Below are 22389 nucleotides of genomic sequence, written 5' to 3' on the forward strand. Positions count from 1 at the left end.
CTGTTTACATATAAAAATTTTTAAATAGCATAACTAAAGTAGTCATTAAGTGATATCAGAGACTCAGTTTTTCTCAACGGATTAAACATTTGATTATAGCTTCCAAGTAATTCTTAAAGGAAGAATTGAAATAAAAACAAATGTAATGTCAATATTCTACAAGGTTGTAAACAATTGATTACTGATATTCTAAAGCTAAATCCAATATGTTGTTTATTCTTACACTTTGTTTAACCAAAGTATTTCTAAGTATTCAGCCAATTTATGAAAAAACCTCCCTTTAGCTATTTAAACATAAAAATATTTAACTTCTTTTTTCATGCACTAGTTTTCTAACTTTTGAGGATTCTCTAGATATTCTTGATCACACTTACACACAGCATCTTGTAAAGCTGTCAGAATAAAACAGCTGTGATGTTTTAGCCATAATAATGCCAGCTATTGATCCTAGTAAGAGGTGAAAGAAGAGAATGTGCTTAATGGGGCATATTTGTTGTGTATTATTTTCTTTGCCTAAGGATAAGGCTGATTTAAATAATGATACCCTTTTCTCAGTCAGTAGATTCACATATTCTTATACATTAATTATTACTAACTACTGGTAAGTACTAAATATATCAATAGGTGTAGCATTTAAAATTTTATCAATAAAGGGCCTAAAAATGTTAAATTTTGCTGCTTTTTTCTAATCCAAAACCGTATAAGGATGCAAACCTCTACTGCATAAGTTGTTCCACTTTGAAAACATTCACTTATATGCTTTCTGTACTTTAAAGAATCAATATGAACTTTAATATGTAGTTTATTTTCTACTAAGTGTGTCCACTTGCGTTGTGAGTACAAAGTCATAATATCAAATTAAACTCAGGTATTGTATTTGGGGAAAGGTTTCTGTATTTAAAAATTCAAGAAGAATCTTATTCCCAGCACCAGTAAGTTACAATAAATGATTTTTTTTTTGACACGACTTGGATTCCAGGATTATGTGCAAATAAAATTCATTGTCTCTCTAACTTTGAGTTGAGGCACATGTCCTCATTCACATACATCCAGAAATCACAAAACAATTAATAATGCCAACATAAGAATAAGTGAGTTTGTGATTATTAAATGAAACAGACACTGTGTAGTATTTATATTTTTGAAGCTTCTTAGATAAAACACAATGAAAACTGTATGCCATTATCCCTCCATAGGACAGAAGGAATGGAAGGAAATTAAAGACTCATTTGTAATAATAGGTTTTATCCAGTAGTTTAATAACGGTTATTTATAGGTCAGAAAAATCTTTCCATTATAATATTTATTCCCTAATTAAAATACATGACAGATATTTAAACATGACTTCAAAAATAATTTCTTACCTTATCAAGAGAGAAAGTTTTGGTGAGAGCAAAGCCCCATCCAGCTTCAAAAGCTCTACGAATCATTGATGAACTGGTAGTTGGAGTTGCACTGGCAAGACCAAAAGGATTTGTAAACTTCAATCCAGCCATTTCCACACTAATGTCCACCAGATCAATAGGAGTATAAAAGAGGGGTAGTTCAGGTGTGGTAGAAACTGAAGCTCCATATTGTGACTGCAAAAAAACAAAGAGCCAATAATTATGCTTGTATCACATCTGATTTTTCCATATAATCTTTTACAAAAATCACTTCAACACAGCATTTAAATTAATATAGATTACATCGGTCTGTTTGGAATGATGAAAATTAGCAAAAAAGTCAGTTAGCAGAGAACCAAATTCATATAATATCATCTTTTTCTAATTTAAAAGGTAGTTTAGAGAGTACTAATGGAAATAATATCAATTGAATAAACAATAAAACTACACTTAAAACATTCTGAGATTCAAACACAAAAGGGAATAATTTCAGAATTTATCTCCTTGGTCCCATTAGCCCAACCTTTTTCTACTTAATTTGTGGAAATGTCTTTAGTGCTCAGAGATACGGTCAACAGCAAGTCAGGAGTCCTAAATTCAATTTCCAGTAACCTCACTCTATTTATGAGATTTTAGGAAAGCCATCTAACAAATCCTTTCCTTTTCTCCTTTACCGTTTTCAGTACAGCAGCACGAATGCTGGTTGCCTAATTTCTACCTCCGAGGGATACTGGAAAATGCAGGAGATCAAAAGCCACAGGGAGATATCTAATTTGGAAAGTGGGTAATGTATTCATGTGCATGAGGGAAATTTCTTCAGAAACTAAACAGGTACCAAACAGTTAGTATAGAAATTTCAACTGTAATCTCTTAAAACTGTAAAATTACCTTTGTTAAATGAACATAGTAAAAAGCAACTTTGCATTACTGGAGAGATTTAATCAGAAAACCCTTTACAAAGTGCATGGCCCACTGAAACATAGTAGGTGCTTGCTAAATGTCTCTCTGATTGCAGAGGTTATTGGATATTTCATCAGGTCTTTTGTTTGTAAAATGTCTCTGTCTCGGAGGAGGTTCAAGATGGTGGAAGAGTAAGACATGGAGATCACCTTCCTCCCCACAAATACATCAGAAATACATCTATATGTGGAACAACTCCTACAGAACACCTACTGAACGCTGGTAGAAGACCTCAGATCTCCCAAAAGGCAAGTAACTCCCCACGTACCTGGGTAGGGCAAAAGAAAAAAGAAAAAACACAGACAAAAGAATAAGGACGGGACCTGCACCAGTGGGAGGGAACCGTGAAGGAGGAAAGGTTTCCACACACTAGAAGCCCCTTCGCGGGCTGAGACTGCGGGAGGTGGACGGCGGAAGCTTCGGAGCAGCGGAGGAGAGCACGGCAACAGGGGTGTGGAGGGCAAAGCGGAGAGATTCCCTCACAGAGGATCGGTGCCGACCTGCACTCACCAGCCCGAGAGGCTTGTCGGCTCACCCGCCGGGGCGGGCGGGGGCTGGGAGCTGAGGCTCGGGCTTCGGTCTGAAGCCGGGAGAGGACTGGCTTCCTGAACACAGCCTGAAGGGGGCTAGTGCACCACAGCTAGCCGGGAGGAAGTCTGGGAAAAAGTCTGGACCTGCCGAAGAGGCAAGAGACTTTTTCTTGCCTCTTTGTTTCCTGGTGCGCTAGGAGAGGGTATTAAGATCGCTGCTTAAAGGAGCTCCAGAGACTGGCACGATCCATGGCTATCAGTGCGAACCCCAGAGACGGGCATGAGACGCTAAGGCTGCTGCTGCCGCCATCAAGAAGCCTGTGTGCAACCACAGGTCACTATCCACACCTGTCCTCCCGGTAGACTGTGCAGCCCGCCACTGCCGGGGTCCCGTGATCCAGGGACAACTTCCCCGGGAGAACGCACAGTGCACCTCAGGCTGCTGCAACGTCATGCTGGTCTCTGCCGCCACAGGCTCGCCCCGCATCTGCACCCCTCCCTCCCCATGACGTGAATGAGCCAGAGCACCAGAATCAGCGGATCCTTTAACCCCATCCTGTCTGAGCGAAGAACAGATGCCCTCTGGCGACCTACACGCGGGGTGTGTGTGTGTGTGTGTGTGTGTGTGTGTGTGTGTGTGTGTGAATCCAAAGCTGAAGCCCAGAAGCTGTGGGAACAATGAAGAGAAAGGGACATCTCTCCCAGCAGCCTCAGGAGCAGCAGATTAAATCTCCACAATCAACTTGATGTACACTGCATCTCTGGAATACCTGAATAGACAATGAATCATCCCAAATTGAGGAGGTGGACTTTGGGAGCAACGAGATATATATATATTTTTTTTCTTTTTTTCCCCTTTTTCTCTTTTTGTGAGGGTGTATGCATATGTTACTGTGTGATTTTGTCTCTAGCTTTGCTTTTACCATTTGTCCTAGGGTTCTGTCTGTCCGTTTTTTTTTTTTTTTTTTTTGAATAATTTTCAGCACTTGTTATCATTGGTGAATTTGTTTTTTGGTTTCGTTGTTCTCTTCTTTCTTTCTTTCTTTTTTAAAAAAATTACTTTAAAATAATTTTTTTAAATTATTTTTTTGTTTTTTATTATAATAACTTAAAAAAAAAAATCTTTTGCTTTCTCCCTTTTATTCTGAGCCATGTGGATGGTAGGCTCTTGGTGCTCCAGCCAGGCATCAGGGCTGTGCCTCTGAGGTGGGAGAGCCAAGTTCAGGACATTGGTCCACCAGAGAGGTCCCACCTCCATGTAATATCGAATGGCGAAAATATCCCAGAGATCTCCATCTCAAAGCCAAGACTCAGTTCCGCTCAACAACCAGCAAGCTACAGTGCTGGACACCCTATGCTAAACAACTAGCAAGACAGGAACATAACCCCACTCATTAGCAGAGAGGCTGCCTAAAATCATAATAAGACCACAGACACACCCAAACACACCACCAGATGTGGACCTACCCACCAGAAAGACAAGATACAGCCTCATCGACCACGACACAGGCATTAGTCCCCTCCACCAGGAAGCCTACACAACCTAATGAACCAACCATAGCCACTGGGGGCAGACACCAAAAACAATGGGAACTACAAACCTGCAGCCTGCAAAAAGGAGACCTCAAACACAGTAAGTTAAGCAAAACAAGAAGACAAAGAAACACACAGCAGATGAAGGAGCAAGGTAAAAACCCACCAGACCTAACAAATGGACAGGAAATAGGCAGTGTACCTGAAAAAGAATTCAGAAAAATGATAGGAAAGATGATCCAAAATCTTGGAAATAGAACAGAGAAAAAACAAGAAATGATAACAAGGACCTAGAAGAACTAAAGAGCAAAGAAACAATCATGAACAACACAGTAAATGAAATTAAAAATTCTCCAGAAGGGATCAATAGCAGAATAACTGAGGTAGAAAAACGGATAAGTTATCTAGAAGATAAAATAGTGGAAATAACTACTGCAGAGCAGAATAAAGAAAAAAAAATGAAAAGAATTGAGGACAGTATCAGAGAACTTGGGACAATATTAAATGCACCAACAGTCGAATTATAGGGGTCCCAGAAGAAGAAGAGAAAAAGAAAGGGGCTGAGAAAATATTTGAAGAGATTATAGTCAAAAAATTCCCTAATATGGGAAAGGAAATAGTTAATCAAGTCCAGGAAGGACAGAGAGACCCATACAGGATAAATCCAAGGAGAAGTATGCCAAGAAACATATTAATCAAACTATCAAAAATTGAATACAAAAAAAAATATTAAAAGCAGAAAGAGAAAAACAACAAATAACATACAAGGGAATCCCCATAAGGTTAACAGCTGATGTTTCAGCAGAAACTCTGCAAGCCAGAAGGGAGTAGAAGGACATATTTAAAGTGATGAAAGGGAAAAATCTACAACCAGATTACTCTATCCAGCAAGGATCTTATTCAGATTTGACAGAGAAATTAAAAAATTTACAGACAAGCAAAAGCCAAGAGAATTCAGCACAACCAAGCCTGCTTTACAACAAATGCTAAAGGAACTTCTCCAGGCAGGAAACACAAGAGAAGGAAAAGACCTACAATAACAAACCCAAAACAGGAAGAAAATGGTAACAAGAACATACATATCAATAATTACCTTAAATGTAAATGGATTAAGTGCTCCAACCAAAATACATAGACTGGCTGAATGGATACAAAAACCAGAGCTATATATATGTTGTCTATAAGAGACCCACTTCAGACCTAGGGACACACACAGACTGAAAGTGAGGGGATGGAAAAAGATATTCAATGCAATTGGAAATAAAAAGAAAGCTGGAGTAGCAATTCTCATATCAGACAAAATAGACTGAATTAGACTGATATAAAGTCTATTTGTTTTAAATAGACTTTAAAACAAAGACTATTACAAGAGACAAAGAAGGATACTACATAATGATCAAGGGATCAATCCAAGAAGAAGATATAACAATTGTAAATATTTATGCACCAACATAGGAGCACCTCAATACACAAGGCAAATACTAACAGCCATGACAGGGGAAATCGACAGTAACACAATCATAGTAGGGGACTTTAACACCCCCACTTTCACCAATGGACAGATCATCCAAAATGAAAATAAATAAGGAAACACAGGCTTTAAATACTACATTAAACAAGATGGACTTAATTGATATTTATAGGACATTCCATCCAAAAACAACAGAATACACTTTCTTCTCAAGTGCTTAAGGAACACTCTCTAGGATAGATCATATCTTGGGTCACAAATCAAGCCTTGTTAAATTTAAGAAAATTGAACTTGTATCAAGTATCTTTTCTGACCACAATGCTATGATACTAGATATCTATTACAGGAAAAAATACAAACACATGGAGGCTAAACAATACACTACTTAATAACCAAGAAATCACTGAAGAAATCAAGGAGGAAATCAAAAACTACCTTGAAACAAGTGACAATGAAAACAGGACGACTCAAAACCTATGGGATGCAGCAAAAGCAGTTCTAAGAGGGAAGTTTATAGCACTACAATCCTACCTCAAGGAACAAGAAACATCTCAAATAAACAACCTACCCTTACACCTAAAGCAATTAGAGAAAGAAGAACAAAAAAACCCCCAAAGTTAGCAGAAGGAAAGAAATCATCAAGATCAGATTAGAAATAAATGAAAAAGAAATGAAGGAAACAATAGCAAAGATCAATAAAACTAAAAGATGGTTTTTTGAGAAAATAAACAAAGTTGATAAACCATTAGCCAGACACATCAAGAAAAAAAAGCGAGAAGACTCAAATCAACAGAATTAGAAATTAAAAAGGAGAAGTAACAACTGACACTGCAGAAATACAAAGGACCATGAGAGATTACTACAAGCAAGTATATGCCAATAAAATGGAGAACCTGGAAGGAATGGACAAATTTTTAGAAAAGTACAACCTTCTGAGACTGAACCAGGAAGAAATAGAAAATACAAACTGACCAATCACAAACACTGAAATTGAAACTGTGATTAAAAATCTTCCAACAAACAAAAGCCCAGGAACAGATGTCTTCACAGGCAAATTCTATCAAACATTTAGAGAAGAGCTAACACCTATCCTTCTCAAACTCTTCCAAAATATAGCAGAGGGAGGAACACTCCCAAACTCATTCTATGAGGCCACCATCATCCTGATAGCAAAACCAGAAAAAGATGTCACAAAAAAACAAAATGACAGACTAATATCACTGATGAACATAGATGCAAAAATCCTCAACAAAATACTAGCAAACAGAATCCAGCAGCACATTATAAGGGCCATACACCATGATCAAGTGGGGTTCATCCCAGGAATGCAAGGATTCTTCAGTACACCTAAATCAATCTCTGTGATATACCATATTAACAAACTGAAGGAGAAAAAACATATGATCATCTCAATAGATGCAGAGAAAGCTTTTGACAAAATTCAATGCCTATTTATGACAAATACCCTCCAGAAAGTAGGCAGAGAGGGAACATACATCAATATAATAAAGGCCACATAAGACAAACCCACAGCCAACATCGTCCTCAATGGTGAAAAACTGAAACCATTTCCACTAACATCAGGAACAGGACAAGGTTGCCCACTCTCACCACTCTTATTCAACATAGTTGTGGAAGTTTTAGCCACAGCAATCAGAGAAGAAAAAGAAATAAAATGAATCCAAATTGGAAAAGAAAATAAAGCTGTCACTGTTTGCAGATGACATGATACTATACATACAGAACCCTAAAGACGCTACCAGAAAACTACTAGAGGTAATCAGTGAATTTGGTAAAGTAGCAGGATACAAAATTAATGAACAGAAATCTCTTGCATTCCTCTACACTAATGATGAAAAATCTGAAAGAGAAATTAAGGAAACACTACCATTTACCACTGCAGCAAAAAGAATAAAATACCTAGGAATAAACCTCCCTAAGGAGACAAAAGACCCACATGCAGAAAATTATAAGACACTGATGAAAGAAATTACAGATGATACAAATAGATGGAGAGATAGACCATGTTCTTGGATTGGAAAAATCAACATTGTGAAAATGACTGTACTACCCAAAGCAATCTACAGATTCAATGCAATCCATATCAAACAACCACTGACATTTTTCACAGAACTAGCACAAAAAATTTCACAATTTGTATGGAAACACAAAAGACCCTGAATAGAAAAAGCAATCTTGAGAAAGAAAAATGGAGCTGGAGGAATCAGGCTCCCTGACTTCAGACTAAACTACAAAGCTAGAGTAATCAAGACAGTATGGTACTGGCACAAAAACAGAAACATAGATCAAGGGAACAGGATAGAAAGCTCAGGGATAAACCCATGCACATATGGTCACCTTATCTTTGATAAAGGAGGCATGGATATACAATGGATAAAAGACAGCCTCTTCAATAAGCGGTGCTGGGAAATGTGGACAGCTACATGTAAAAAGAATGAAATTAGAAGACTCCCTAACACCATAAACAAAAATAAACTCAAAATGGATTAAAAACCTAAATGTAAGGCCAGACACTATCAAACTCTTAGAGGAAAACATAGGCAGAACAATCTGTGACATAAATCACAACAAGATCCTTTTTGACCCACCTCCTAGAGAAATGGAAATAAAAACAAAAATAAACAAATGGGACCTAATGAAACTTAAAAGCTTTTGCAGAGCAAAGGAAACCATAAACAAGATGAAAAGACAACCCTCAGAATGGGAGAAAATATTTGCAATTGAAGCAACTGACAACAGATTAATCTCCAAAATTTACAAGCAGCTCATGCAGCTCAATATCAAAAAAACAAACAACCCAATCCGAAAATGGGCAGAAGACCTAAACAGACATTTCTTCAACGAAGATATACACATTGCCAACAAATACATGAAAGAATGCTCAACTTCATTAATCATTATAGAAATGCAAATCAAAACTACAATGAGATATCGTCTCACACCGGTCAGAATGGCCATCATGAAAAAATCTACAAACAATAAATGCTGGAGAGGGTGTGGAGAAAAGGGAACCCTCATACACTGTTGGTGGGAATGTAAATTGATACAGCCACTATGGAGAACAGTATGGAGTTTCCTTAGAAAACTAAAAATAGAACTACCATATGACCCAGCAATCCCACTACGGGGCAAATACCCTGAGAAAACCGTAATTCAAAAAGAGTCATGTACCACAATGTTCATTGCAGCTCTATTTAGAATAGCCAGGACTTGGAAGCAACCTAAGTGTCTATCAACAGATGAATGGATAAAGAAGATGTGGCACGTATATACAATGGATTATTACTCAGCCATAAAAAGAAACGGAATTGAGTTATTTGTAGTGAGGTTTATGGACCTAGAGTCTGTCATACAGAGTGAAATAAGTCAAGAAAGAGAAAAATAAAATACCATATGCTAACAAATGTATATGGAATCTAAAAAAAATGGTCACGAAGAACCTAGGGGTAAGATGGGAATAACAACGCAGACCTACTAGAGGATGGACTTGAGGACACGGGGATGGAGAAAGGTAAGCTGGGACAAAGTGACACAGTGATAGTGTATATATGGACATATACACACTACCAAATGTAAAATAGATAGCTAGTGGGAAACAGTTGCATAGCACAGGGAGATCAGCTCAGTGCTTTAACCAGCTAGAAGGGTGGGATAGGGAGTGTGGGAGGGAGGGAGACACAAGAGGGAAGAGATATGGGGATATATGTATATGTATAACTGATTCACTTCGTTATGAAGCAGAAACTAACACACCATTGTAAAGCAATTAGACTGCAATAAAAATGTTAAAAAAAAAAGTCTCTGTCTGTCTCCCTTCCTCTCTCCCTTTCTCTCTGTTTATCTCTGAAAGACAAATAATACTGGCAAATATAAAGAGGATGAATTTTCCCAGCCAAAGTGGTTACTGAATGGACAGGTCTAGTTAATTCTAACGTCAGAACTCTTTTCTCTTGTGAATCATCACTCACAAGTTGTTTGAGCAGAACTTTAATTTTACAGGAGTGTGTCTTATGTAGATAAAGATTGCCATGACCTGCATAAAAATTATTTCTAAACCTCCACCATTTATAATGCAAAGTTAAGTTCACGTAATATGTAAAAAAGCATCAAACTTGTCAACTGAAAGACTAGTGTGTCTCTGGTGCCTGCAAAGAGGTACCTGATGGCATCTAGCATTCAGCTTTGGCAGGCATCTTCTGCCAACAATGTTCTGGGTTTCAAGGCACACTTCTGAATATTGTGTACTCCTATTGTGAGCATAATGTCTTCTGTTCTCACATGGATGGCAATACTATTAAAAGGATTATTAGCAAAGACAAAAGTTATAATGTATAATATAAGGAAGTGAGGGATAATCTAAGTCAGGTTAATTTGAGGTGCGTGTCTGTCTGTGTCTGCGTGAGTATGTACAGGGATGGGTGAGGAAATAAACACCTTCGGTGAGATTTTCTTAGCTCTGAATAATCATAATTAAATTGAATCAAGGAACTTCAAGGTTAGACTATGGAAGAATTTCCTGACACCACAATTTGGTTAACACCAGGGAAATTTTAGAAGCACCTTCCATGTTTGAGGAACCTTAGAAACTATGGGCAATCTTTGATCTGATGATGATAGCAGAAATACTTATGGTTCCATGTTCTTTATTAGATGAGGTGAATGACACTACGTTTTCTCCTTTTTTCATGGTTTTGTACTGAAATAACTAATCTCTTCAATCTCACAGATGAATTTTAGTTTGTCAATAATTATAGCTATATAGCATTAGACAATAGCCCAGGGACATAGATATATATGTGTAGTTCAACTTACATTTCTTAATTTACGTAGTTTTAAATACATAAAGTATTGCTTTGGAATTCTTAAGAAGGTTGCTGCCTTAATATTTAAAAAGGGAATGATGTGGCCAAACTCTGCAAGATTTTCCTTAAGCTTCAAAACAAAAACGAAAAGCAAACAACAAAACAAATAACAAAAAAATCAATACACACACAAATGTCAAATGAGAAGTATACCTTCTTATAAAAATGTATATTTTATTTCATTGACAAAACTACTACTGATGTATATGCAGATATGACATAACCTAAAATCTTTAGTTGTAATAGGCAGTCTTTTTTCATATTGTACATACAGGGCTATTTTTTTGTTTTGTCTTTGTGCCTTTTTACCACAGTGTGGTGCTACAGCAAACCAGTCTGGTCAACCTCACACTATACTCAAGCCTTAATGTACGCTTCATTTTCTGAAATTTAAAAGCTTGTTCCCCTCTGCACACTTGCTCAGGGAACTTAAGCATCTCAGATTTCAGCTCTCACCACAAGGCTAATTCCTCCCAAATCCAAATTGCAACATTCAAATTCAGATTTCCAAGAGACTTCAAGACCTTTGGATGTGGATGCTTTGTCGTTAATTCAAACTCAACTCCTTCAAAATGTACCTCATCATACATTCCCTTCTAAAGAATATGTTATTCAGATTTTCAATTTCAGACTGTATTATTTTTCCAGTCATCTGACAGTGTTAGTAAGCAATGAAGGTAAGAAACAACCTAGATGTTGAATAATGAGGACTAGCTCCCCAATGATACTACTGTACAAAGAATGTTACACTGGCGTCAGGAATGACACAGAAAAAAAGAATGTATTGACATAGAAGAGTGATTATCCTGTAATAAGTGAAAAAATTAGTGATGAACAAAACAGACAAGGTCTCTGGAGCTTACATACAGAAAAATGTAAATAAAACTACCAACAAATCAACTGAACACAAAATTAAAACCACAGATCATTCATCACACTGCCACTTGTCTCCATGCATTATCTTAGGTATTCCGACTAGCCTGAAATATTACCTAACACTTTCTTCACCCATCAAGCTCCTAATCATCCTTCCAAACTCAACTCATTCATGCAAGAATATGCTTCCTGGGTTATTTCCTTAAGAGACTTCATATAGTTGTCTAAAGTAGCTGACTCTTTTCTTTGATATTTTATCATTTAAAATATGGCTGTACCTCAGTAGTCATCATACTCTGCAGTACATGTTGATTTTCTCTTCAAACAGAACATAAGCTCCTTGAGGGCAGTGACTATAACCTATTCAAATTAGTATCTCCATTAGAGTTTGAAATATTTGCAAAATATATGTTTAGATTACATTATATCATATTATATATAAAATACTTACTCTTAAAGGCAAATCTGCCCCTTGTAGAGACAAAGATAAATAAAATCACTTTCCCATAAGGCAACACTCATTATTTATATCTTTATAATTATTTTTAATACACAATGCTTTTTGACATTCTCATTGTCCTTTGTTGGCTATCTCATTTACCTTCTATTTTCTGAAACTAAGGAGTCTGCTAAAGTAGTTAAAAGGGTTAAATACAGGAACTTGAATTTTTAAAATTTTCCCCCTTTTCCTCTCTCTAATTCAGGAATCAACTTATAATCTGGACATCACCACAATCTCTCTGGTTGTTCAAAATGCACTTAATAGAAACCAAAAGAAAACTACAGAATCAAAAGAGGCTGAAGTGATAAAGAACTGAGATCAGGATGGAGGGCAAGGGTAAAAATAGAGATTAAGGAAAAACTAAATATTCAGCGATTTTTAGAGAGTAAAAATAAAAAGTAACACTTCTTTTATAAAAGCCATTGTCAGCCACATGAGATACTGAGAATGAGAGAGATGTCTAAAGATGACTTTTGTAAAAATTTGCTTTTTCCCCCTCAGAATTTTTTAGGGGAGACTGAGAAAAGATTTTAGTTACTTACAATTCAATCTAAAAAAAAATAACTCGATGACATGCATAGATCATGAGAGTTCCCAAATTCATATGAGTTACACTTAAATGTTCTCATTTCATTTCCATCTACAAAATCCTTCAAGGAGCTTCACTACCTGCAGAATACAGCATAATCTCTGCAGCACTATATAATCCCAGTTGTGATCTGGGCTCTTCCCTTTCCCTACACTTTCTAATCACATCTTTCACCCTTTCTAATCTCATCTACTACCATTCCCTCACAACATCTTATGCTTCAGTTTATTAAACCACTTATAATTTCTCAAACAAAACAATATCATTAATGCATCTATGCATTATGACTTTTTATTTTTCCTAAAATGTTACTTCCTGCTTGGCTTTTCTGCTCTGAAAATTCCAACTAATCCTGCAAGAGTCAATCTTGCTGTCATCTCCACCAGGAAACTTCCCCAGCTATCCACAAGCTCACTTGTCCCCTTATCATACTCTGTACTTGGTTGCTTACATGTATGTGTCTCCCATCTAATTTACTTTCAGCAACAAGCATAAGACTTAGCAGAAAGATGCTTAAAATATTTGTTGAATGCATCAGACTACTGTCTATGGGTACTTAGCCTCTTTTTTACATCAGTTCCCATAAGATGATAACCAGTTTAGATGAAATAATCATTAACTGTATTCCAGATATTAAAAAAGTACAATATTCTATTATTTTAATGTAGAGTAACACTCAACTCGTACCTCTGTAAGACTACTGAATTTAGCAAAGGTTCTCAAAAGAGCCATCCAGTAGGAATGGTAAATAACTGTTCTAGGCAACCAAGTTCCTATGTAAATACAGGTATTCTATAATTCAGTCACACAAAGTGACGTAAAAATTCACCTCACAATTTCTCCAGGATCCAGCTTAAAATAACACATTTTTCGGCCCTCCATGACTTTTAACTTTCAGATTCAAATGGACTCCTTTGGTTCCAAGTAACAGAAACTAGGTTCAGAAGGTTATTATGAGGGTATAGAAGTATCTCATGTAACAGCAGGAAAACAGCAAGGCATCCAGGAAGGGCTGGGAATCCTCATGGAAAGCCATAGGATCTGTCTCTTGCTCTCTCTTCTGTGTGCATCTAGGTTTATTCTGTCTCTGCAAATTTACTTCCTCTGCTTCATTATCCAGAATGGTTGATATTTTATAGGTCTAGCCCAGACATTTTTAACTCTACATTTTAAAACATTTGGAGAGTTTTTTAAAATTCTGATGTCTTGGCAAGAGAGTCTCCATGCTAATTACATCAGAATTGCTCTGAGTAGGGCTCAGCACTGTAATTTTTAAAAATCTCTCCAGGAGATTGCACTGTGCATCCAAGCTTGAAAATAATTTCTTTGGCCGTATTAATGCTTCTCCTAATTCTTATCCTCAAGTGAAACATTCAAGTTTAGCTACCATCATCTTAAATGTCTACAATTTTCAAATAAGTTGGGCACATACTCTAAAAAGTGCTTATCTGCTTAAAAGGCATTAGTTCTGACAACCATCAATATATTTTCCAAATGTTAAGGCCCACTGTAAAAATAGGTCACTTACTTTATTCTCAAAATGAACAAGATACTTGTCTATTTGCAAATAATACTTATGCTGGGCCCAGTGATAAGTGTTTTGTACTTATTCTCTCTTTTTGATCACAACTCTTCAAGTTAGGCATCATTCTCCTATTGAAGATGAGAAAAGTGAGGTTCAAAGAAAGCAAATTACTTGTCCAAAGATAAGCAGCTAATACATGGTAGAGCAAGATCTGAATTCAGAGCTTTCCCTTACATTATATCAAGTTGTCCCTATTTACATAAACATTGTTTTTCTAAAGTATTAATGCCCTCAAAATAGGAAACTGACTTAAAAATTATTCATTATGGTTTGATTAAACCATCACACACAACACATGTACACATGCAATGAAAAATCTATTATCAAAAATGAAAAATAGGGCTTCCCTGGTGGTGCAGTGGTTAAGAATCTGCTTGCCAACACGGGGGAGATGGTTTTGAGCCCTGGTCCGGGAAGATCCCACATGCCGCAGAGCAACTAAGCCCGTGCTTACTACAACTACTGAACCTGCGTCTAGAGCCTGCGACTCACAACTACTGAGCCCGCATGCCACAATTACTGGAGCCCGTGCTCCACAACAAGAGAAGCCACCGCAATGGGAAGCCCAGGCACCACCACAAAGAGTAGCCCCCGCTCACGGCAACTAGAGAAAGCCTGTGTACAACAATGAAGACCCAACACAGCCAAAAATAAAATTAATTAATTAAAAACAAAAAACCAACAATGGTGAACAGACTCTTATACCGAAGGTCCAAATTAAAAAAAGAAAGAAAGAAAAGTATATACCAGTCAGATATTAATGAGATAATCAATCATAATGCCTTTCAGTTGAAAATAGAAATAAAAACAAGTACAATGCTACACTATAATGACCTATTATTTTATTATCACTGGTATTCTTCTATTATACCTGGCTGGGTCAGGGAATCACAGACAGAGAAATTTGCATATATAATTGCTATTCTGTTGAGGGAAAAGCAAATCACATCATAATTATGTATCCCAATTTCACTTTTTTCCCTAATTTGCTTTAGTAGAATGATTTTTTTTAAGAAAGCACTGTTAAAAGCAAGACTATTGGTAGTGTTATGTTTGACTGAAGAAGAGAAAATAACTATCACTATATTGCTTCCAATTTAAAATCCTCAAACAGCTTTCACTTACTCATTTTATTTATATTTCATTTTGATATAACTATAATGGTCCCTATCTTGGGGTACAGCTGCTCTAGAAACATCCACCCTGAGATTATTTTAAGGCAAAGAATAAATAACATTGTGCAGGTACTTACAGCTAGATTAATTCATAGGTTGGATTAATGCATTAATTAACTCCAGCTCAGTTACTTTGCCCTTTGAAGAAATATCTGAGGGAAAAAACTTACAAGGCAGAAATTAATTTGGATTAGCTGTTTCCATGATGGAAAGGCCTAGGTACAGTGATTATAATTATAAAATAAAATCAGACTTCATTTCTCCATCTTGAGAAATTATTATTTATAATGAAAATTTTAAAAAGATATGAGTCTATAAAAAAGTTTCTAAAAAATAACAATCCCATTTTATTCACTTATTTAAAGGACTATATTCACATTGCTTTTCATAAGATATCTGTAACCTGAACACAAAATAAGGCTACAAAATTAAATATTAACTCAAATCAATGGGATCTTTTTCTCCATCTAAACCCTACCTCCACCCCTAACTACCAGCTGTTAAGCAACTTAAAGTAGTATCATGTAAACATTCCTCTGTTCTTCAATAAAAAAAAAACTATTCCTCCCTTAGTTTTTCCCATTTACTTTATTATGACACTGCCATTTATCCAGCTTAAGCCAAAAATCTGTGAATCATTCTTCATATTGTTCTCTCTCATTCCCCATTTCTTTTCCACCAGCAAATCTAATGACAGTGTCTCCAAAATATATGAATCAAAGCACTTCCATCCATTTTCACTGCCACCATTATCTCTTACTGGGACTATTTCTTACTGGTTTCCCCAGTTTCCCCATTTTCCTTGTCTCCTACTGAAATTCACTCTTTACTCTGCACCAGAATAGCCTTTTAAATACATAAATTTGATTGTTTAAAAATTTTCATTGGGTTCTCATTGCATTTTGTTAATATTCAAACTCTTTATTATAGTCTACAAGATCCTTCATGATTTGGTCCTGTGTCCCTATCCAAACTTACCTTATTCCACTCTCTCTATATATGTACATATCAGTCACATGTTACTTCCACCAAACTCTATCTTTCCCTGGGGGTCTGCATGTACTCTTCTCTCTACCTGGCATGTTTTGTTTTGTTTTTTTCTTTAATTCTTCAGTTTCCATGTAAAACTTTACTCCCATTTCCAAGTACCAGCACTTCTAGCAACTGCTATGGACTGAACTGTGTTCTCCCCAAATTCATATATTGAAGCCCTAACCCCCAAGGTGATGGCATTTAGGACTGGGCTTTTGAGGGTTACTTAGGTTAAGATGAGGACGTGAGGTCATGAAGGTGAGGCCCTCATGATGGAATTAGTGCCCTTATAGGAAGAGACACCAGAGAGCTAGCTCACAGCTCACTTGCGCTCCTCTCTCTCCCTCTCTCTCTCTCTCTCTCTCTCTCTCTCTTTCTCTCTCTCTCTCTCTCTCTCTCTCTCTCTCTTTCTAGCTCACTCTCCACCATGTGAGTACACAGCAAGAAGGTGGCCATCTACAAGCCAGGAGAACCCTCACCAGAACCTGATCATGCTGGCACCCTGATCTCAGACTTCTAGCCTCCAGAACTGTGAGAAAATTAATTTCTGGTGTTTAAGCTACCCACTTCATGGTATATTGTTATGGTGGCCTGAGCTGAATAATAAAGCAACCCAATGTAGTATCACCAATGAGTCAAGTGAACTTGTAAAACGTGCTTCCTAAATCTCATGTGTCCCATGATCTAAAATGTTTCCTAGGCATATTCAATTTTTCAACAATATTTACGAAGCGCTTACTATATGGTAGACATTGTGACCAGGTCTAGGGACACAGCAGTAAACAAATTACACTTTCTAGTTTCATGGATCTTATCTTTCATGGATCAATTTTTCAACAATATTTACGAAGCGCTTACTATATGGTAGACATTGCGACCAGGTCTAGGGACACAGCAGTAAACAAATTATACTTTCTAGTTTCATGGATCTTATACAGAGTGATGGGGGCTAGGGGGTGGGAGACAAATACAAACATAGATTAGTGTATCTCTGTGTGTGTGTATGTGTGTGTGTGTGAGATAGTGTGATTCATAACGAAAGATATATATTTGGTCTTTGTCCTCTTTCTGGCACATTGCTCCTAAAAGTCTTGGACTTTCCTCAATGATGAAAACAATGGGAAGTGTCTTTTGCTATGTCAATGAGGTGACTTTTGGAAAGAACCAAAGGATGGGGGCTGGTTGCCAGGAGAATCAACCTTGTGGTAAGTTGGAACTTTCAGTCCCACCTACCTGTCTCCCTGACCTCAGTGGAGGGGAGAGGGGCTGGAGGTTCAATCAATTGCCAATGGCCAATGATTTAATCAATCATACCTAGGTAATGAAGCCTCTATAAAAATCCAAAAGAACAGGATGTGGAGAGCTTCCAAGGTAGGAACACCAGATTTGGGTGAGAGTGGTGTGCCTGGTGAAGGCATGGAGACTCCATGCCCTTTTTCCATATCTTGCCCTATATAATAATTCTTCCATCTGGCTATCCCTGAGTTATATCCTTTTATTATAAACCAGTGATCTAGCAAGTAAAATGTTTCTCTGACTTCTAAGAGCCACTCTAGGAAATTAATTGAACCCAAGGAGGGGATCATGGGAACATCTGATTTATAGCTTGTCAGAAGTACAGATAACAACCTGCTCTTGTGATTGGCATCCTAAGATAGAGGGGGGTCGCTGGAACCTCCAATCTATAGCCTATTAGTCAGAAACACATATGTGATAACCTGGGCTTGGTGACTGGTATCTGAAGTGGTAGAAGGGAGGAAGTCTTGTGGGATTGACCTCTTCCCTGTGGGATATGACACTTATCCCCAGGTACATAGTGTCAGAAGTGAGTTAAATTGTAGGATACCCAACTGGTGTCCTGAGCATTGCTTGGTGGTGTAAAGAACCACTTCCTCTCTACACATACATGTTGGTATTAAGTCCAGGGACCCAAAATATTGTGTCTTAAAGTGTTTTTTCCTCAGAAACAGAATGCAGAATATGTGGGTTAGGGAATAGTATGGATGAGGTCAGGGAAGTTTTCCATTTGGTACCCACAGAGGCTTCTTTAATAAAGTAACACCTGAGCATATACCAGAAAGAGGTGAGAAAAGGGTCATGAGTGTATCAACAGAGTTTTGGTATACACTTTTCATGACTTTGAAATGAATGGCCCAATTTATCAATTTAGCTACAGCAATAACATTGGTTTCTACCTTCTACTAAGTATAATATCATCCATTAAGAAAACAGAAAGTATCAGTCTCCCAAGGCAATAGAAATAAAAGCAAAAATAAACAAGTGGGACCTAATCAAACTTATAAACTTTTGCACAGCAAAGGAAACCATAAAACAAAAAGACAACCTATGGAATGCAAAAAGATATTTGCAAATGATGAGACTGTCAAGGGATTAATTCCCAAAATATATAACAGCTCATACAGCTCAATAACAACAAAAAAATAAACAACCCAATCAAAAAATGGGCAGGGGACCTAAACAGAAATTTCTCCAAAAAAGACATCCAGATGGCTGATAGGTAATTTCTCAACGTTAATTATTAGAGAAATGCAAATCAAAATTATAAGAAGGTATCATCTCACATTGGTCAGAATGGCCATTGAAAAGTCTACAAAAAAAAAAATTCTGGAGAGGGTATGGAGAAAAAGGAACCCTCCTACACTCTTGGTGGGAATGTAAATTGGTGCAGCCACTGTGGAAACCCATATGGAGGTTCCTTAAAAAACTGATAAGACAGGGCTTCCCTGGTGGCGCGGTGGTTGGGGGTCCGCCTGCCGATGCAGGGGACACGGGTTCGTGCCCTGGTCCGGGAGGATCCCGCATGCCTCGGAGCGGCTGGACCCGTGAGCCATGGCCGCTGAGCCTGCGCGTCCCGAGCCTGTGCTCCGCAACGGGAGAGGCCACAACAGTGAGAGGCCCGCATACCGCAAAAAAAAAAAAAAAAAAAAAAAACTGATAAGACAGTTATCATATGATCCAGCAATTCCACTACTGCATATATCAAGAGAAAACTTTAATTTGAAAAAATACATGCACCCTAATATTCATAGAAGCACTATTTACAATAGCCAAGACATGGAAGCAACCTAAATGCCCATCTACAGATGAATGGATAAGGAAGATGTAGTATATATATATAGTGGAATATTACTCAGCCATGAAAAAGAATGAAATAATGCCATTTGTTGCAACATGGATGGACCTAGAAATTGTCATACTGAGTGGAGTCAGACAGAGAAAGACAAATAGCATATGATATCACTTATATGTGGAATCTAAAAAATAATACAAATGAACTTATTTACAAAACAGAAACAGAATCACAGATATAGAAAACAAACTTATGGTTTCCAAAGGGGAAGGGGGAATAAGGATAAATTAGGAGTTTGGGATTAGTAGATACAAATCACTATATATAAAATTGATGAATCACAAAACCCTACTGTATATCACAGAGACCTATATTCAATATCTTGTAAAAAATTATCATGGAAAAGAATTAAAAAAAAGAATATATATATTTGTATAACCAAATCACTTTGCTGTATGCCAGAAACTAATACAACATTGTAAATCAACTATACTTCAATAAAATTAATTAATTTTGAAATTAATTAATTTTAAGAAAAGAAAACAGCAGGTAGACTATTACACAGAACCTTTACTTCATACAACAATAAGGGTCGGTTAAAAGGATAATACAGTACTTTAAGAAATGGCTTCTGTTAGCCATGAATCCCTCCCAAATAATAAATAACATGTTGACAAATTTTCAAAAGTGTCAGTCAAGAAGGTAACAGTTGCCATATTCACAGGCCCAGGGGCAAATGCGGCGACACTGCTGACAAGATGTCAATGACTAGTGTAAGAAAAGCCTGGTGACCAGCACAAGGTGGTGCCTGACAGCAAATCCATGTAGTACAAAGGAGTCAGTATGAGCAAGGTGAGAGTGATGAAGGTAAATAACAGAAGCTGACATTTAAGAAAGGTGACAGCAGCAATGTTAAACATTAAGACTTGGAATAAAAAGCTCAAAATTGTAAGTCAACAACCTATCAGGCAATCCCTACTTTTGTGTTAAGCTATTAACTCTGCATTTCTAGGAGAAGTCTCTGATATAGGCTAAGGTGGGGATAGGATGCAGGGAGAAAACCAGTACAGTCTCTCAGAGGTTATTTTGCCACTCTCAACAAGTCAGTTAGGCCTCTTTAAAACTCATTTGTCTCATCTTTAAAACAACGATTGTGAAGGATTTTGTGGGAATCAAACGAGAAAAATTGTAACACTGTTATGCTCATTTTCACCCTTCCATTTCCATGTTAACTGTACCCCACCACCTGTTTTAGCAGTTGAAAGTAGTATTTATCACCAGTGATCCGAGTGCATCTGTAAAATCTACTTCCTAAACCTCACGTGCCCTGTAATCCTCAGCATGTTCAATTTTTCAACCACTGTTATCAAGTACCTACCATATGGCGGGCGTCTGTTGTCCAATCACCTACTATAACACAGGCGTTGTTCTAGGCATCGAGGATACCATAGAGAACAAAACTGACAAAACATCGCATTGAAGGCTACATTCCCATGGGATGTTGTCCTGCAGGCAGTGACTATGCAATATATGCTAAGTCATCCAAAAATGAAATAACATCATTTTGAGGGATGGTTGTATGGATTACAAAAGCCCAGTCCCCTTGTTTTCATCCCCACTCTGGTACAGAGTTCTCTGATGACTAGCAGGAACTTACCTACGTGTTCTACCTTCCACAAGCTCAGCTAAAGTTCAGCCAAGAGAACACCACGAGGAAGAGGATGGACAGTTACTGAAAAGAACAGCAGGGCTGAGGATGAAAAAACTTGGCTACAGCCCCAACATGGCCATCACACAGTTTCAACACCTTAACGATGGCATTACATTTCTCCTGTTCTTTTTTTGTGGATCTTATTGCTGTCTTTATCTCTTTGAGGATCTTTAACATACTTATTTTAAAGCCCTTTCAGAAGATAGTTCTATTATTCAATTCTCCTATAACTTGAATTTAATCTTTCAAAGTCTGTTCTTCAGCTTCCTGCCCTATGTATTAAGGGGTTGAATCAGATGATATCCATATCTCTCTCAACCAACTTCAGCATAGGTTTTCTAATTTGTAAAATGGGGGAAAAATGGTTACTCCAGAGGTAATTTTTCAGTGTAACATGAATGTTAAGCTCCTAAAAAGGAAATGAGCATGTAGCAGGTATTCAGTAGATTAGATTCTTTATTTTTAACATGTATCATTTGGGTTTCAGAACCATAAAAAAATTATAATTTTGTCCTTTTTATGGATGAAAATAGTGAGGCACAAGATAACACATCAGAAACTTTAACAGGTTTCAAGTCTTTAAACTGGGAATTCCACCTCTATAAGTACATTTTGCTGCCTCAGAGCCATTAGTGAGATAACCAAAAGGCAATATGATATTCCCAAAGGTCTGAAGGGAGAATCAATGAATAAGTAAGTCAGGGCTTGAACCCAGGTCTCTTGACTTTTAGGTTTCCATTATATCACCTTATCAGGATAATTTTCTTTTTTTAATTTTTATTTTATATTGGAGTATAGTTGATTAACAGTGTTGTGTTAGTTTCAGGTGTACAGCAACGTGATTCAGTTATACATATACATGTATCTATTCTTTTTCAAATTCTTTTCCCATTTAGGTTATTACAGAATATTGAGAAGAGTTCCCTGTGCTATACAGTAGGTCCTTTTTGGTTATCTACTTTAAATATAGTAATGTGTACATATCAATCCCAAACTCGGATTCTTTACAACTTGTATAAGAGTCAACTTTACTAAATCATTGAATGCAGAATAAAATTCTAGCTAA

General features: G+C 37.1%; 1 protein-coding gene across 1 annotated transcript in view; it reads right to left on the reverse strand.

Annotated features, from left to right (window-relative positions):
- The window catches only part of DPYD (dihydropyrimidine dehydrogenase), an 817352-nt gene that overhangs the window by 389553 nt on the left and 405410 nt on the right, over window positions 1-22389 (reverse strand). The window contains exon 13 of the mRNA XM_059043609.2: window positions 1365-1580. Coding sequence (XP_058899592.1) covers window positions 1365-1580 — 216 coding nt within the window. The remainder of the gene's footprint in view (window positions 1-1364; window positions 1581-22389) is intronic.

The sequence above is a fragment of the Kogia breviceps genome, chromosome 1, assembly GCF_026419965.1.
Source record: "Kogia breviceps isolate mKogBre1 chromosome 1, mKogBre1 haplotype 1, whole genome shotgun sequence".
Lineage (NCBI taxonomy): Eukaryota > Metazoa > Chordata > Mammalia > Artiodactyla > Physeteridae > Kogia > Kogia breviceps.